The 19436-nt window shown below is 34.7% G+C and overlaps 1 protein-coding gene across 1 annotated transcript; it reads left to right on the top strand.

Annotated features, from left to right (window-relative positions):
- Positions 1 to 4043: 4043 nt before the first annotated feature.
- LOC122051910 (calumenin-like) lies at positions 4044 to 12624 on the top strand. The gene is made up of 8 exons (XM_042613246.1): positions 4044 to 4662; positions 5354 to 5480; positions 5535 to 5600; positions 6814 to 6984; positions 7060 to 7156; positions 12067 to 12194; positions 12274 to 12344; positions 12435 to 12624. The coding sequence occupies exons 1-6, from the start codon at positions 4122 to 4124 to the stop codon at positions 12184 to 12186; spliced, it is 1122 nt and encodes a 373-aa protein (XP_042469180.1). The 5' UTR covers positions 4044 to 4121; the 3' UTR covers positions 12187 to 12194; positions 12274 to 12344; positions 12435 to 12624.
- Positions 12625 to 19436: the final 6812 nt, after the last annotated feature.

Genomic DNA, 19436 nt, shown 5'->3' with positions numbered 1-19436 from the left:
GTTTACAGTCAGTTGCTCAAGCCTCGCAGGTGAGTACAGTTTATTTCAGTTATGCATTTTCTTATTATTCTTGCTATAGACTGTACCTTATGCCTATTGCTGGTTACTACAGTTTATTTCGGCTATGCATATCTGTTATTCTGTTAGGAGACTATACCGTAGGTTGTATGGTTAGAGAACTGTACTCTTGATCCCATGGTTTAGGAGACTGTACCTTAGGCTATTACTGGTGGATATATATTGTTGTACATGTCTATTGGTTTACCTGCTGAGTTCTTTGAACTCACCCCGTTGTTACTATTTTTCAGGTTGAGGCCGTCAGGAGAGATTCCATTCACTAGGCCCATTTGTCGCGAAGATTTCTAGATATCGTTTTCTGTATTCACTTTTATTCGTATACTTGTGATGTGGGTTGTATTCTGGACTTTATATCGAACATTCGGGTTTGCTACTTTGTTTTCCGCTGCGAATATTTCATTACTTCGTGGATTTCATTTCTTCGTTGTAGTGGAGTAGGATGTGTACGTATATCTTCGTTGATTTCTATATCATCTTTTCGTTAAATATAACTGCATGGATTGTTTACTATTTGTGTGTATTGTTCCGGCCGAGTGTGGCCGAGGTATAGATATATGTATACTGAGATTCATATTGTCCGCCGTACAGAGGAGATGCTGCCGAAATTTCTTCGGACAGGGACTACCTGGGGCGTGACAGTGAATATGTGAGTGAGGAGGAGTGGGCCCTTAGATTAGTCATCTTAAGGAGGTGGATACAAAGTAAAATTAGGGGCATTAGCATTATGGCGTCTTCGCTTCGATTATCTGTTGCAACAAATCATTGAAGAAGCAATTGTAGCTAATCACTCCCTCTAGCTTGTCGGAGTATTCTAACAATTGATATCAGAACCCAGACTACCAGAAGGACTAATCGCCAACTGTGCATAAGAGTCATGGTCTAATCGAGCTATGTGAGTGGAATATTAACCTTTAACAAAGAAAATGAGGACTCCTATATCTGGATCAAGACGTCCAGACACTAGGTAGAGAAGTCCTAGTTACGGTTAGGCAAAGAAGACCTACTAAGTCAGTTGGATTGAGAGACAAATAAGTCCTAGTAGGTCGAGTCGACCGAGGGACAAGGAAGTCCTAGTAGGTCGAGTCAATCGAGGGGCAAGGAAGTCCTAGTAGATCAGGTGGATCGAGGGGCAAGGAAATCCTTGTAGGTTGGGTGGACCGAGGGATAAGGAATTCCTAGTAGGTCAGTTGGACTAAGCGGCAGAAAAATCCTGGTGGGTCAAGGATCAGATGACATCAAGCGGATGGACTTAAGGGAGTGGTCCTTCGTTTGAGGGGGAATTGTTGGGTTGCAATGGTTGCAAACAAAGTCCCACAATGAAAACACATGAAAATGATCATGAACTTATAAGAGAAAGATATCTCTATTGGTATAAGACATTTTGAGTAGAGGCCAAAAATAAAACCATGAGGGTTTAGGCCCAAAGTGGACAATGTCATACCATTATGAAGATATCTAAATTCTTTTGGTCCTAACACTTGAGAGCTTTGTTCGGACTCATTCTAACTCCTATGGGTTTATTAGGTGAACTTGAGTTCAAATAAGTTCTTGTTTACTCTTTTAACTCTCTCTTAGTAGTGCTCAAAATGATTTGAAATATTCAAAATACTATAGTGTTAGTTTCTAAAGATCAACACCACTTTAATACTAGTCTTCGGATACTAGTACCATGGTGTGTGATCAAAACATATATTATGGTGTTGATCTTCAAAAAGTAGCACCACAACGAGTGATGTTGTATTTATGTTGTGGTATTGATTTTTAAAAATCAGTACTAAAGTGATTTTTATTTTATTTTTTAATTATTTTTATTAATAAAATTAATTCACGTTATTCATTTTTTTTATAATTAGATATTAAAAAAATTTAAAATATACTTTTAATATATTATTAACCTTCTCTATAAAATAAATAAATTTAGTGGATAATATAATTAACAAAAAAAAAGAGAAGAGAGAAAATATATTGTATAGTTAAGAGAAGAGAATATATGTTACATGTAATGAGAGAGAAAAGAAAAGAGAGATTGTTACATGCAAAGGAGAGATAAAAAAGAAGAGAAAAAAATCAATATAGGTAATTATGAAATTTAGGTGCGTCTTTTGAGAATTTTAAAATTTAGGTGTGTCTGTTAGATAAAACCAAACTTGAAGTACGTCCTTTAAGAAATTGTCAAATTTTAAATTATTTCAAATCAAAATCAATATATTTCTAAAAACCTTTTTAATGTATTTGAATTATATCTGAATTCAATAGCATAAAATGAGAATAGTAAATTAAATTGAGAGCACATCTTTCATTTTTTATTCTACCTATTTAAAAAATTATTGTTCTCAATTTATACTATCAAATTCAAATTCAAGTGTATAGATATATTAAAGAGATTTTCAATAATACATTAATTTTGATTTAAAGTAATGAAATTGACTAATAAACATAAAAAACTTAAAGGTTTATTTTCTGAATTAAGGGAGTGCTTGAAACCTACTGATGGTGTTGATTAGTGAATATCATTGTCTAAAATCTTACATTGAGCTTATTATAAATTCTATCAAACAATGAGCTTATTATAAATTCTATCAAGCATTTATAAATTTGAAATTCATTATTCTCAATTTATACTATTTGATTCGGCGTGAACATCTCACCACGATGATACGGGGTAGAAATCCACCCCAGCGTTGGCTCAGAAATCTCACCACGATGGTGTGGTCATAGAAATCTATCCCGACATCAATAGCGATGATGTCGAGTAGATCTTCTCCTAAATTTCTTCTAGTAGCACGATGATTTTTTGCGAAAAGTAACAAACATCAAAGGATTCGTAGGAGGCTCAGCAAGATCACTCTGATGCCCAAGTTAGCATAGAAATTTAAAAGAGATAAAGCGGAGAAATGATGAGAAAAATGCAATCAAATAGATGATCATATATAATGATAGCATAATCCTCCCTTTAGAAAGTTTCCTCCCCTTATCTTATAGGGAGAAGCATGAGACTCACCCTTAAGAGTCATTAAAGGGAGATACCCAAGAGATTCACCCTTAAAGAGTCATTAAAAGTTATTAAAGAGATATTAAAGGATGTGTTAGTAAATGTCGCATGCTAGAAAAAAAATGTGGAACCGTCACATCAGCAGCCCCCTAGAGCCGGTCCCACGGATATGGAGGAAGGTAAATGCAGGTACACAGGTGGAAAGTGCATGGCGGAGACGTTAACCCGAGGCAATGACACCCCGAGGATCGACCCCTGGACCTTTCAGCCACGGAACTATGCACTCCCCATCTGTGCTACGCCCTGGGGACAATGTCGCACGCTAGAAACTTAGAAGGTTGGCAGCTCGACGACTCAGCTAGTTGATAGTTGAAAGGTTGGTCGGTTTGGAGGTCGGGAAGATCAGCAACTTGGCTAGCTAGAAGAGTGTCACATAGTCTCTATATTGATAGAATCTTGACTCAGCCACATCACTTTGACCAGGTCAAGGATCCGCCATATGGGCCTTATTTATCTTCGTATCACTATTAAATTTAAAAATGAAAGTATAAAGTATATTAAGAAGATTTATAAGAGTATATTAGGGTTAATTTTAAGTGATTTAAAATTTTTTAAGTTTATCAGACGAAATGGACCAAAGGATATAAAGAGAAACAGGAATTTTCGAAAACCTACTATTCAATTTGCATATTTTAAAACTTAAAAACTCGAAATATATTAGGATTAAGTTAAAAAAGAGTATGAATCGCGATTGGTTTGTTCATCGTGAGCTGCCTTGACCGGGCATTCTCTTCTCCGCTAAAATCAAACCATACCGGTTCATTTGTTAGGGTAAAGAATATTATGGATTCCTATATCATCTGACTTTACCGTTGTACCTGTATTTTCAATGGTCAAAATTTGCGGCCCCACAAATATTCAGTAGTCAGAAATCGTCAAGAACTTGAGTAGCCGTCTTTTTTGATCCGGAGTCTGATTGTAATAGGGAGCCGGGTTAACTCGGCTTTGATAGGAGGGCCAAGGCAAAACGAGACCGGAAGGAGAGGAGGCGATGGCGAGATCCTCCTTGGTAGTATATCTGAGCGTGGCGATCTTCGTCCTTTTCCTCCTTTCTTTTGCCCCAAGCCAACCCAACCGACCGCACCGCCGCCTCAAGCTCCGTTCGGCCGCTGGCCTATCGGCCCCACTAGGTCGCGACCGCCGGAGTGTCCACTTTGACCCCATTATAGTTGACATCGAACGCCGCCGTGATGACCGCGAGTGGGAGAGGAGTCACTACTTCCCCGATGGCCACGCCCCCACCATGGAGCCCCAGCCGGAATGGAAGGACTTCATGGATGCCGAGGATTACATTAACGACGAGGCGCAATTCAACGTCACCCATCGCATCGTGGAACTCTTTCCCAAGATCGATGTCGGCCCGGCTGACGGCTTCATCACCGTCGATGAGCTCGCGGAATGGAATCTCCGGCAGGTGAAGCAGGAGCTAATGCATCAGACGCAACGCGACATGGAGCTTCATGACAAGAACCACGATGGCTTCATCTCGTTCACGGAGTACGAACCACCTAGATGGGCCCGGCGATTGCATGGTTGGTGAAGTTTCCTCCTTTATGTCATACTCTATTCTAATTTCAAGAAACTTTGATTCTTGTGGCTAGTAGGTCCTGATTCACAGCAACCTCAAACCTTTCCCTTTTTAACTTACATCCTTTGTGGAAGATATTTCCAATATAATTCTTAGTGGTATATATTAAGCATTTTCTCCCTTTCCCCGAGGATTTGTAGCCGGCTTCCAATCTTAAACGACAATATAAAAACAAAACAAACATAATTTCTGTCATCCAGTGTCCAATTTTCATATTAGAAACACGAAATGTGCTTCCTTGTTGCAATGTTGTTTAGTCCAGTAGCATACTGACATTAATTGAGGGACATAATTTCCCCTGAAGTTTCTTATTTGCTGATGTAAATTTGAAGTATGAATATTAGACCTTGAAGTTCGACTTCAAACAAAAACTATACAGTTAAGATTTAGGGTGAAAATGAAATGTTAAATAACAAAATGTGACTGATAAATGTTAAGGAATAACTATCCTGCATCTGCCAAAATTAACTTTGGTGGTTTCATCAAGTTATGGGCTGATCTGCCCTATGACATCAAGTTATGCATTCTATTATCATAAACAATAGAATTTTAACAATAGGGATACATATAGGTTTATAAATAAAGGTAGAACCTGAGTCAAATATTCACTTATCTTTTCTCTGACATATTAACAGATGATAATTCATCAGACAATAAAATGGGTTGGTGGCAAGAGGAGCATTTCAATGCATCAGATATGGATGGTGATGGTCTTCTTAATTTAACAGAGTTTAATGACTATGTTTGTTTATGTTACATCCTGTTATACATTGTAGCTTCTTGATCTGATTCATACATTTTTCAATTTTTTGGCAGTTTCCTTCATCCATCTGATAGTAGCAATCCCAAGGTGTTCAGTTGGTTAGCCAAAGAAGAAATTAGGTGCACATGCTAAACTCCATAATCAACTGTTGCTTATTTGGTGAATATTTGTTTAGCTGAATGTTTAGAATGGTGGAGAACTTGCATAGATCTTATCTGTAACAATACTGATTTTATTTTGTTGCATAATGACACTAGTTTGATCATCATTATTACCTGAATGCTAACTTAATATTTGTACAGCTATTTCATGGTTTTTTTGTTGACGTACTCTGATTTCTAATTCTCACTTAAAGATAATTCGTTTTGTAGAAGATCCAAAAAGGGGAGTCTGGTGCACGAACCTCCCGCTATGCGGAGTTCCAGGGAAGGATCCATTGTACTCAGCCTTACCCTGCTTTTTGCAAGAGGCTGTTTCCAGGATTCAAACCGTGACTTTTTGGTCACAAAGCAACAACTTTACCGTTGTGCCAAGGCTCCCCTTTTGTAGAAGATCCATACATTTGCAAAAATCATGTCAATTCCGTATCATCATCATCATCATCATCTCATGTATATCCAACCTATACAACAAAAATCTCACCCTACTTTTAACGGCTGCCAATCAGATTCTAGCAGTTTAGATATGTTCCAAACTAGTGTGAAAGCATGGTCAATCTAGTTGACCATCCCTAATCCACATCACACAATATATTGGATACTGTATAGCCTCTAAACCTCTGTTCTATGGTGACTTCTAATTGGTTTTAATTTTGAGAATTAACAACCTTATCATGCTAAGGCTGATGGATGGATACTTCTGATATGAGGTATGATTGTGATATTATGGTTTATCAACAGTAAAAAGTTCTGATGACTATTCATAGTATTCATTCCATTAGATTTATCAGTTTTGTGTGGGTATAGTGTTATTAACTTAGTCCCACATTGGATATGTCATTAGGTGGTATGTTATGATCCTATATATAAAGGTCTAACTATTCTATCTCTTGATCAAGCAATATCATTTTATGTCTCTCAATTCATAGATTTAATAAACCGGAAATTATAACCTTCTATCTTCACCTGAGCTATGTAATTTACCAATGAATCTATGCTCAGTGTCATTTTGTTTTACCTCAATTTACACATTAAATAATGTGGAAATAAGAACCTTCTGTATATCTATGCTGTTTCTGTTCAATGGAACTCTTTCGCTTGAAAACTTCACATTTTAATCTATCTTCTTCTATGTTAATTTTTCATTCTAACATTCTCTGCATTTTCCATTCAGGGAAAATGATAAAGATAAAGATGGAAAACTAAATTTTCAAGAGTATTTTAATGGCTTATTCCAGTTAATTAGGCGAAGTGATGATGTTCACAATTTCACACTGGAATCTGATACCTCTGCAGAGGTGCCTGCTAAAAAGTTATTCTCACAGCTTGACCATGACAATGATAGGTATGTATGTTGAGATTTAATCAGACTATTACAAATAAAGGTGGCGGCATATATCATTTTATGTTTTTTTTACAGCTACCTGTCTGAGGATGAACTGTTACCTGTCATCGGTGATCTACATCCATCAGAGCGTTATTATGCAAAACAACAAGCTGAATATGCTGTTATGGAGGTACTTTACTAGGTTCACAGAATGTTTATCTTCATTTCATGGCTACAATACAAACAGTCACATAGTAGATAACTTTTTTCCTGTTATAGTTTTGTAAATTGAATAATGTTTGTGCTACAACATTAATTTAGCAAGGCATGAAGTGAAAAACTTGATCTTAATATGGCTGAGCAAGAGTTCTAATAACTTTTTCTACTGGTTGTCTCAGTTACACATGTACTTCAGGTATCTAGTGAACCAACAGTTGATAAGGGAATATATGGCTACTACTGTCTTGCATACTTCCGCTATCCATATAAATATTTTGCACCTCTCATCTACTGAAAATGACTGGATTTATACTGTTTTTTTGGCAATATTTCAAAAACATTAAAATGAAGCATAAATGTTGTTTTTCATTCATTACTTTGCTCAAATATTATGGTCATCTTATCTTCATTGCAAAGAGTTTGGAACATTGATCTATATAGGAATATGGGGAATGATGATTCTTGATGTGTAAAGCCTTATAAAGTAAGGCAAGAAAACAGAAAATAAATACTTGTTATGGTGGCATGTTTATTGGATAGGATCTGATCATGTCTGAATGCTGAGTAGATGAAGGCTGGGGATGTGGCGCTCTCTGCTGTCTCCGGGTGATCTCCGCAATGACGTGGACCTCCGGTGCACCTGCAACAAAGCCGGGCCGGGAAGGGGTTCCCGGCGACGACCCTCCGATCCTGTCCGAATGCTGAGTCAATGAAGGCTAGGGATGTGGCGCTCTCTGCTGTCTCCGGGTGATCTCCGCAATGACGTGGACCTCCGGTGAACCTGCAACAAAGCCGGGTCGGGAAGGAGTTCCCGGCGACGACTCTCCGGCGCTCAAGTTAGGCAACGGTGAGAAGAAGCAGAGACAAAATAACGAGACTGTGGCTACAGTAGAGGAGAAAAGCATACCTCCAACGGAGTCTGGAGGTCCTTATATAGGACCTCGTAGAGGCGTGTGCACGCTTCCCAAGGTGTGAACGCTCCTCAAAGCATACCTCAGAATGACTGTGTCAGAAAAGCGTGCTTGACGCCATGCCGCAACCGTCCAAGCATATCTCTGGTACGACCTGGCTGCCGACCATGTTGCTTGTCGGCGACAGGTGTCTCGAGAATGATATCGCTAGCTGCTCTTTTTGTCCTCTTCTAAATCTTTTGTCTCTTACTGGGCCGGACGGGATGGCTGCTCGGCCTCCAGGGCACTCAGGTATGTGCGCGCATCGGACTGGGTGAGAGGGTCGCTCGGTCACACACTCGGACGGGAGTGCGAGCTAGCTATTCGGTAGTTCGGCCGAGTGGATCGGCCGCTTGGCACAACGATTCCTCTATAAGGGAAACTCGTGAGCGTCGGAAGCTCGACCTGAGGTCGAGCTATTTTCGCGCCGGCCTGGGATTTACTCCGATCGGTCAGCCAGGTGACTTCCCCCGATCAGCCAGGTCCCAAGTCTGATCTTGACTTTGACTCTCCCGTGTTGTTGACCTCTTCCTATGTGGGCCCCTGCTCCTCACCACCGGATCAGGATCCATATTAGAAGTGGGAATCATAATAGGTCAAGTCAGATTTTTGGAAAATTTGATCCAACTCAATTGATTTTGGTTATCAAGAAATTTCAACAATAGTCAGATTAAATATGAATAAAAAAATTATTCGATTTAGATTTTGAGTTTTCAGATTTTTTTTGGTTTCAGAATCTTGAAATTTTATTTCAAGATTCTGAAATCAAAAAAAAAAAAAAAGAAAAAAAAAATCTGAAAACTCAAAAAAAACTAAATCAGGGTAAGGCTGCATACAATGGATCCTTCCCCGGGACCCTGCATGGCGGGAGCTTCGTGCACCGGACTGCCCTTTGTTTTTTTAGAATCTTGAAATTTTAATTAAACCAAAATACAAATACCACATTAAATATTTCAATCTTGAGCTGAAACCTGAAATAGTTAAAATTCTAGGTTGACTCAAATCCATTTTTCTAGTTTGCCTGAGGATTATCAAATATTTCTGCTTACTCCTATTTGAACTATATACCATATAGGGTTTTATTCACATCAGAGATGAATATTTCAAAGTTGAGACAGTAGTCCAAAGGACATGTCTTTCTTTACATGAACGGTCAGAAGAATCAAGAGAATCCTGACTTTTTTTTCCCTAAGAATACTGATCCCATAATGAAAGATCTTTGCTGATATGCTCCTTTATCTTTGAGTTCTGATAAATTAAAAGATTGTACCTGCTCCATGTCTTCTATAACTTTCAGCTCTACATATTAGCCTGTTAGGTTAGGTTATACAAATTGTCAATTGTAACTTCTTTGTCTATTTGTCTTTCAATATACCTTATAAAGTGGTTGGTCCAACTGGAATCATTATTTCATTAATTAAATTTAAAAAAATTAGTGTTGAAAATTTATTGGCTCATCTTTGCCACTTGATGTGCTAATAAACTCAGAAATTTACTAATTTTCTGAGGTGAATCTTATCATCTTCTAGTGCAACCGTTTTTAAGGAGATGAAGTTAGTAGTCGATCTAGTCTATAAGATTCACCTTCAATGAGTACAAACATAGAATAATGAACCCATTCATGGTTGTAGGTATAGCAGGTCAGTTTTGAACCCTCTACTTGTTAGTCTTTTCATATCCTTAATATGCTTCATTATCTAGATAATATTTTTCCATATAAGCACTTCCATTGTCTACACGAATGATTCAACTATAGATTATTGGTTGGCCATTTGGAGTTAGCCCCATTATTGATGATCAACTTTATCTTTCTGTGAAGGTAATTATTAATGTTGTCCTTGTTGATTTGGGTAGTCATTGCTCATTAGTGTTACACCATGCATTTCTAATTTGCATCCTGAATGATGGCATTCTGACCTTGATCTACTCTACGTCGTCAAGATTCTTGCTAATGCCGTTGAATAGAGTAGGGTGTGTGATTCAAAAACTTTGACCTTGTAATACAACAATTCACATAAACTCACACAGATAATATAGTGGAAATGAAGCCCCTGGAAAATAGCTTGAGAAGAATATCTTACTTTGCCTTATCTCCATAAAATTTGTCCCTTGTTTGTTACCTTGAATAGGATGATCATTGGTCATTAAAGTTGAGGTTAGCTGCAATTCTCTTTCTGAGAAGAAAAGAAGCTTCAATGCCAGCCAGAGATTGGATGGGATTGCATCTTTAAATACCACTTCTGTTGCCAATTTGAAGCATGACACTTCACTCACGCAAAAAAATAAAAAATAATACTTTTCAAATAAAACTACTCTGATAAAGTTAATTGGTTGATGGTCTAGTTTTACACCTAGAATAATTTTATTAGTTTTACTTTTACTGCTCCTACCAAACTTACTATATTTTGTACCTAGTTTTACGTGATAGATTACTATTAAGTCCTACAAGAAGTTCCTCTCTTTCTCATTCGTTTTATCAAATATAGCTTTATTTTGGAGATTTTCTTCTCTTGAGAGATAGGTGACTTTGACATGCAACCCTGTTAAATCCTCAGTTGAGGCAAATGAATTTCTTCTCACATTAGATCACTCGCTGAAGCACCTGATCCAAAGTAATGTTGTTTGACACTCCTGCATTGACAAGCGTCTTGTGATAGAATCAGTTGGGTAAATGATCTTAAAAAACATGTGGTAAAAGAAATGAGAGAAAGGGCAAGGTTTGACAATGTCACTATCATTACCCCACCACAATAGGTGAATTTAACTACAATTAGCAGGTTGTCTGATGCAATCATGGTCAATCTTTTTTATATTTTAATGTCATGGCAATTGACATCCATAATTTATGGTGGTAGCTGAATTTGGATTGAATGCATCACTCCACAACCTTCAAATGTGTCATAGAGGAATCATAGAAACATCTACTCTAAAATTCTATGCTCTAAACTTGCCTCTCATTAATTACTAATTTTGCTTCAAGTTCTGCCTACAATGCATATTGGATTTTTGTGGAACCTTGGTATTCTTTGCAGCTTGAAGATATCACATCCAAGTGTTGCGTTCATCATCGTCACTAACACGGTCACAACTGTAATTCTTGTCTTGGAATTATACATCCAACATGCATACTGCCAAGCAAGATCACCCTCATTTGTTATTTGTTTATTAACTATAAATTAAGAAATATTTAATATGAAACAGAGGATTAGAGCAAACATAATAAATAAATTCCAGAACTCCAAAAGAATAATATAAGAAATGTTTTAATCAAAAAAGAGGTCGATGAAAGCAATGAAGATGCAATTTAAGAATAACATAGGAAGAAGCTTTACTGATGATTATTGTTTCTTTAGGAACTAATTTAGCTTATTTTGCTTCTAGCATAACATCATCTATCATGTTAGAGTTACTTCATTTGAAAACAACTTCTAATACAGACCAATTTTCTTATACGGGAAAAATCTTATAATAAACAGCAAGCATATTCGAAGTTTCCCAAGTGAAAATTGTATAAAGCAAAACACACATGTGGTAGTAGTGTACCTTAAAGGATTCATCGTAAAAGGGATCATCTATGAATTAATGGATGGTATGATATTTGCGGATTTTGTGCTTTCTTAGAAGGTTTGACCTATAGACTTCATCCTTAAGGGAAAGATGATTTAGGAGTTAATTTAAACACACAAGATAAGAGTTCCTTTGCTGTCGAGATTCAGGAAATTTATTACTTATTTTCTTGGTCAAAAGAAAATTATTATTTGAAATACAGTGTCTTCATGAAATATTGCCTGGACAGTATATGAAACTTATTTCTTCAATTAATATCTCCACCATGAGTTCCTTCTGGTATAATAGACTGCATGTTGTTTCCTCTTCAATATATGATGAGGTATAAATCTACTTCTCTGAGCAACCATTGGCAAACATTCAGGCAGATACTGATAAAGATGGGCGCTTAAGTATGAAAGAGATGATCGAAAATCCCTATGTGCTCTACACTTCAATTCATACAGAGGACAACCATTATGACTTTCATGATGAATTCCGTTAGTTATCCAGGTAATTTACTCGAATTCAAATTTAGTAAAGCCAACTTTCCTTTGAACTTGTCATGTTGATTGCCCACTCTGGTTTGCAGGTTGGGAGTAGTTGCCATAGAAACTCTGAAGAACATTTTTTCCTGCTTAAGTGGTCTTGAATTAATTTAAGGTTAGTCCTTTTGTCTTGTGTTTTTGTAACACCAATCGTTTTTTCTCATGCAATTATGTACCAACTATCCTTTTTTTTTCTTTGATACAGACAATGTACAAACTTGGAAGTTCAGAAAGTGGTTTTGTTGCTTTTAGCTGGAATGCCCATCTTTACATCTAATGCACAGTATTCTTCTAATAATCTATTTGTATATATGTACAGAAGCCATAGATATTCATACATTGCTGACATTTCTTTTGTTAATTATCCTGTTTAGGCAAGACCGTTGGTTCCATCACGTTGTGAATTTATGTGTCTCATCATTGTTCGTGTCGACCATAAAAGGACATCATCTTTGGCCAGAGTTCCTTTGAAGACAATAATCCAAGTTTACACTGATAGATTACTGATGAATTGATTAACCAGATAACATTCAACCTAGGAGGAATAATCGGATCTCATAAAAAGTTCTATAGGTTACCTAGATAAATGCATATGGAGATATGCCTTGATAATCAGTATTCTCAGATCCACTATTCATTAAGGAGAATTTTTTTTAATAATATGTCGCAACTTGAACTCTAAATCGTTGATTTATCATTGGATTAACCAGATAACATTGGGTTTGGGAGGAATGATTCGATCGCATAAAAAAATTCTTATTGATTATCTGGATAAATGTATATGGTGGTATGTCTTGATAGCTGATATTCTCATATTCATTACGCATTAAGGAGAAATTTTTTTAATAATATGTCACAGTCTTAAATTTTAAATTCTTGATTTATTATTGGAGAATCTAATCACGATATCTTACTCCTAGGGGCAAAAATCTATTTGATGTTAATCACCATATTTATTTAGTTGATAAGCTTTATTTAAGCCTAAACTAATTTTCATTCTATTATAAATTTTAACATGTTAATTTTATTTAACTTAATTAGTTATTTTAAAAAATTAAAAATAAGTTAACATAAAATTTAGTATTTAACATTAATGTGAACCAGCAATAAGAAAAGTATAATTTGATGTGATTTTTATGGTTTTCTATATATATATTCTCTTAATTTTAGTTCAAGCATTAACAAATAACTATGATTCAATAGATCAATTAAATGAAATTTTATTTAATTAAGCATAAAAGATAAGCTCGAAGGCTTGGGGGCATAAATGAATTGGACAAAAATAAGTTTAATATTTGATTCGATAAAATTTATTTATATTTATTCAATAGAATATATGAAATTAATAAGTTTGAATATTAGTAAATTTGATTTGTTAATATTCATGAACAAAGTAACAACTTATTTATTAACTTGTATGAAATTTAATTATAAATTTATTTATTATTTTTATTCAAATATATAAATATAGAATAATTTATAAATTTTATAATTTTAAATTAGTCATAATATATTGAAAATAAAATAATAATATAAACTTTATGTATTACATAAATATTTAACATAATTTATAAGTACAATAATACTATTAGCTGAGTTCGATGAGATTTTTAATAAACTAGCATAAACAAACTTGATAAGTGAATAAATAAGTTTAACAATAGCTAAGCTCAGTGTGACTTAGTTCAATTCAGTTTGTTTACACCCCTAAAGAGGTGTAGATTGAGTGGTGATAAGCTTGAGGGAAGAGATCTAGATCATAAACTTAGGGTAGTTGGCCTAAATTAAGTCATATGTAGGGTAGAAGGCTCACACCAAGTGGTGATAAGCTGGAAGGAAGGAGACCCAAATCAAGTCGCGTTCAAAGTACTTTTAGGCATGGAGCCTGGATTCAAGGAAGGGCTTAATGAACTTGAGGGCAGGAAATCTACATTGAGGCGATGCTTATAGTAATGAGACTAGGAGCCCTAATTGAGAAAGAACTTGATGAACTTGAGGGTAGGACATGCACATGGAGTGGTGCTCGGAGTGCTGATCAAGGGTAGAGAGCCCAAATTAAAGTGAGGTTGAAGACCCAAAAAAATATGAACCATGTTTTGTGATTAATATAATAGAACCTTGGGTATGATAGATATGCGATTGCGTAGATAGTGAGTGAAGTACCTAAAGGTTGTTGCCTTGCAACATTGGGAGGTATTCCAGCTGCGTTGGTTCTTAGGGCAACTTATGGAGTATAAGTTAGCTAAGAGGGCTTCTTAACATGCTCCACTCGACTTAAAAACATTTTAAATAAAAAACAATTATTTGAGCTCAATCGAATCACGTGGGTAAGCAAGCCAATTGAATGAATAATCTTAATTTAGTTGACTGAATAATATATAATTAAAATTGTAACATTTCAATACGTATGATCAGTCAACTTAAGACTTTAGGAATTAGTTTTTTTTTTTCAGGAGAACATCGAGGCTCAAAAGAATCTAAGTGTATGGAAGGTTGAAGGCTAGCTTAAGCATTTTAATCTTTTTAGTAATTCACCTCTTTCTTGCTTTCATATTAATCTTTAGAAAGAGATGGGAATTTTTGGTTGAGAGATATTCTGGTTAGGGTTAAGTTCGGATAGAGCATACAAAATTTCATTGTTTGAGCTAAGTTATTATCGCTAAACGTTGTGAATTTCAATTTGTAGAAGTTTACCCCATCATGAGGCATCCTTTAAGGGTGGGACATCAAACTTGTCATAAGTTAAGAAATAGATGTGAGACTCTGAATCATATTACATAATGATCAATGTGATAAAAGATGATTCACTCCTTCTAACACTAGGGCCCACGTTAAAAAATAAATAACGACCACAATGATGCATGCCTAGAGACGCTAGTAGATTCTAAGATAGTACAAAGGTGCATTGATTTACCATTGATTTGCAAGGAGAAGAAGAGTGGCAAGTGGCAAAGTGGAGCGAGGCTACGTACTGCAATGGTAAAGGTGAGTGATTTGACATTTGAATTGATAAATTTATTAATTGCTTATGCGTAGTTAAACGTGTCTTTTGGCTGCAAATATTTTAGAGGAGATGATTTTATTTCTTATTGAATCTTTAGCACCAAACTTATGGAGTAAACAGTGGACTATAAGTCTATAACAGAGAGAAGATAGAAAGAGAACTTTCCATTCCACTGTAATTTTATTACTTATTCAAAATGATATACGGCCTTTTACTAAATAGTGCACGTGAAAATCTAAAATTATTAAAAGAGGTATCATAGTTTTATATTTATCAAAGAGCACACAAAAAAGTATTTATCAAAGAGCGCACAAAAAATTATAAAATTCCCCTCAGGACATCTCCAATGATTAAATCTTTCAATAAACTTTTTTGTAGTTCCCAATATGCCACATCAATGCCACATCACAAGTATAAAAAGCTCTTAAGGTATCTCCAATGGTTAAACCTCTCAATGAACTTTTTATAATTTTTAATATGTCACATCATGCCACATCACAAGTATAAATACCTGTTGAGATGTATACTATAAGCCTAGTTTTTGTATAAATATCTGTTTTGAAATATTTTGAAATGAGAATCACTTTGATCAAATGTTTGCATTTTATATTTATATATATGTCAATGCAGTTGTCCATTTAATTTATATTATAGATAATATGGTGTGTAGTGCCACACAGAAGATCATGTTATTGGTTCCTTATAAATTATAAATAGTAGCTCATAACTAAGATGAATTAGGACAAACCATTGAACCAGTTGTAGTGTAATTTGGTATTAGTCTGTCTTGACTATAAAATTACATTAGTACACTATGTGTGTATTGAGTAGGACCATTTGAGGTTGTTCGATTTATACTGACTACATAAAAGAACAGAACCTCTGTTATTATGGATGTGCGTCCTCTTAATCCCTATATAATAACAAGCACGTATACTTAGTATTTATTTATTTAACTTATCAATGCGTGAGATTTATTCGTTAAATCAATAGGCCCGATGAGTTGGGAGATAGTATTCTTTATATGGTGTGTTGTTGATTATAGAAGGAATCTGTACCCTAATTATTTAGGTTGATGATGCCCCCTTGAGGAGCTCATAAGGATTATCATGTAAACCTTGCAGGTGGACTTAGTCTGACATGATAATAAAGTTGAGTGGTACTACTCTTGGAATCAGATGTTAATTAATTGAGTTGTCAGCGCTCACACGACGTCCAAGAAGAGGAGAGGAATACGGTAGGAGATCAAGAAGTATTTAGTTACAAAAGAAAGGTACAACTAGTTCTTTAATTCCACTGTGTAATTAGTTTAGTTTACTTTGTATCGATCTTGAATACCAACACAAGAGGCCAGCGATCTTGTACTTCGATCAAGGTGTGTTTTGATCATTCAAGAACTTGCTTGATTGATCAAACACATGTTTGATCGAACATGCGGGTTGCTAGGAAAAGTTCTGTTCTTGTATAATTTTTTATACAGGGAAATTTAAACAGAATGGAATTCCAGTGCCTTCAATACCTACTATTATCTCCACAATGAAAAAACTTCTATACAATTTTTTTTGTGTGTCCTACATTATAAATCATATTTTTTTTATTTTTTCATTTAATATATCTATATAATTTTCATTTAATATTTTAATTAATTTATGATTCCAATGTAATTTATTTATAATTTTTAATTAATAAATTAATAAATTAATGATTTTAATTTAATTAATTTTATAATTTTAAATTAAATAATTAATTTATTTATGATTTTAATTTAATTATAATCATTTCTATATTTTTTAATTTATCTCAAATATATTTATTTTCAAAAGAAAAAAGTACCATTTTAATTATTATTAACTATTTATGAAATAAAATATTATAATTAAATGCTTCATCAAATAATTTATTTTTAATTATTTGGAAATGATCAATCATGCACATTAATTACTTACTCCACTTTCAAGAGAAAAAAGCAGGTTTGAAAACTCAAACATACTATTAAATTAAAAACGTTAAACCTCACTTACACAATCATAAAAAATTTTTTGATAAGGTTTTTCAATTTTACAAACCTTTCACAAAGCTTGCATTGGAGTTGCTCTCATATCCATTTCACCAACCTCATCTTTCTCCACTCCATTTTCCAAGGCGTCCGAAACATATTTGAATTATTTTGATTTAAAAATTTAATTGATGGTTCAGATACTGATGACATCAATATATTTCTCCCTCTCTCTCTCAATGTGTGCAAGCCTCGCGTTTTTCTTAACTCTTCGATTGTGAAAATCTTTTGCTCTTTTTTAATTGCGAGATCATTCCCCCACTGAAATCCTATGTAAGTGTCTTCGTGTGTTCATTAGGTGACATCAAGGGTTTTCGGCGAAAATCCACACTGATCCTGTCTTTGCAGTGAAGATTTAGGATTTTGTCAATACTCTCCTTTCATAATGGTGCAAGAAAGTAGACTGGTATTTCATCCTCTGATGTTCAATTATCCGCAAAGGTATCACCTTTAAAACTATCAGATTTACAAAGGTTCAACTAGTTTGGACATAAACTGCATTGGAACAACGTGTTAGGTTACTTTAACAGTTTTTTTGAAGCATCAACAAAAAAAGAAAGGCATTACGGATATGCTATTTTACATGATCGACATAACAATGATCAAACAACCCCCCTTTATTATTTTCTTGGACATATAAGATATGCAATATTTCTGTGGTATATTGGTCAATATATTTTAAAATTAGGATTCAGCTTCTCAAACTTTTAGATTCTCAGGTACAACTTATAATTGTAAATTTTAAGCACGAAGTAGTAGTTTAGTAAAATAAAATAGTTTAAAAATATTAATATTTATTTATGTTGGTCAGCTGATGGCCCTGGTTATTGGGATATCATGGCAAACGAGGGCATGAAATAATCCCATATAAGGCCAAACGTGGGTCTGATATGATCATATATCAGGCCTAACGTTGGGCCTAATATTGGATCATATCATGCTCACATTGGACATAATATTATCCTATATAATATTGATTTTGTCATAGAAGATTATTAATCATTTAAGTTTTTCAAGTGTACCGGTTGCCTTCACAAGAAGAGACGTTTCTTTGGTGCTTAGTATTGCAAATCGAGGTGCTTTAGTTTTGATTAATTCAACTAAAGCATCGGGTGACCTCTTTCTATTTTACTTCTCAAATAAAAAAGAAGCAACCAGATCAAGAATTGAGGAGTTGCTTAAATTTTATGCCAATCGCGTTGAAGAAAATGATGATGTTTTATTATTTTACAAATTCTACATTTTGTATATATTTATTTGTGTCTTATTTTCTTCTAGTACATATAAGGTCCCTTTATGTCTTATAGATATAGTAGATGATTTTGAGAATCTTGTTAGATTCAACTAGGTTGAAGCCATTCATGAATTTATGACTCTACAATTACCTAAGATGGGGGCATATTTTTATCAATTCAGACAATACATTCCAACACCAACCTCCCTTACTTAAAGTGCTTTATTGGTCTTTTGGCAGTAAGTTTATTTTTGATGTTAAATTTAACAATATTTTGTGAACATGTATGAATATCTAACACTTGTGATGATGAATCAACATGATTTTTGAAGCATGTTCTAATCCAAAAATTATACAAAATTGAAGGAGTACGGATAAATAAGTGGAGGAATATTCCTTCACATATTAGTAAGGTGAGGGATTTGTTCGATCGAGTCTCATATGAAGAGATAAATTTTTAATACTGTCACTTAAGTTAGGTTAATATGCTTTTTTAACATTTATTTTAATAATTTGATAGGTTATGATTGACCTAATCCCTACCTAATATGAGAAATCATTGGTTGAGAACCTTGTTTTCATTGATGACATTTCACGTCCAATTGAGACATCACAATTTGAAGAAAATGAAGCAAGAAGCCAAAGTAATAAGGAATATTGTAACTGCATTATTCAAACAAACTGAATTAAGGAACAAACAATGAAGAACATGCATTTGAATTATAGGGTGAAAGAATTACTTGAAATAATAAAATAAAAGCATGCAATCTCAATCAAGCGATCCTGTAGTCAATCCTCAATGTGAACTAGTAGCTTTTGGAACAAGAAGTAGGAGAGGACGTGACAGAAGTTACTATAATTATAGGGATACTCTAATTGATAGTCCATTGTGGCTCCAGATTTTACTAAGAGG

This window comes from Zingiber officinale, chromosome 3A (genome assembly GCF_018446385.1).
Source record: "Zingiber officinale cultivar Zhangliang chromosome 3A, Zo_v1.1, whole genome shotgun sequence".
NCBI lineage: Eukaryota > Viridiplantae > Streptophyta > Magnoliopsida > Zingiberales > Zingiberaceae > Zingiber > Zingiber officinale.
The sequence above is the reverse complement of the archived record's forward strand: the minus strand, read 5'-3'. Positions and strand labels throughout refer to the sequence as shown.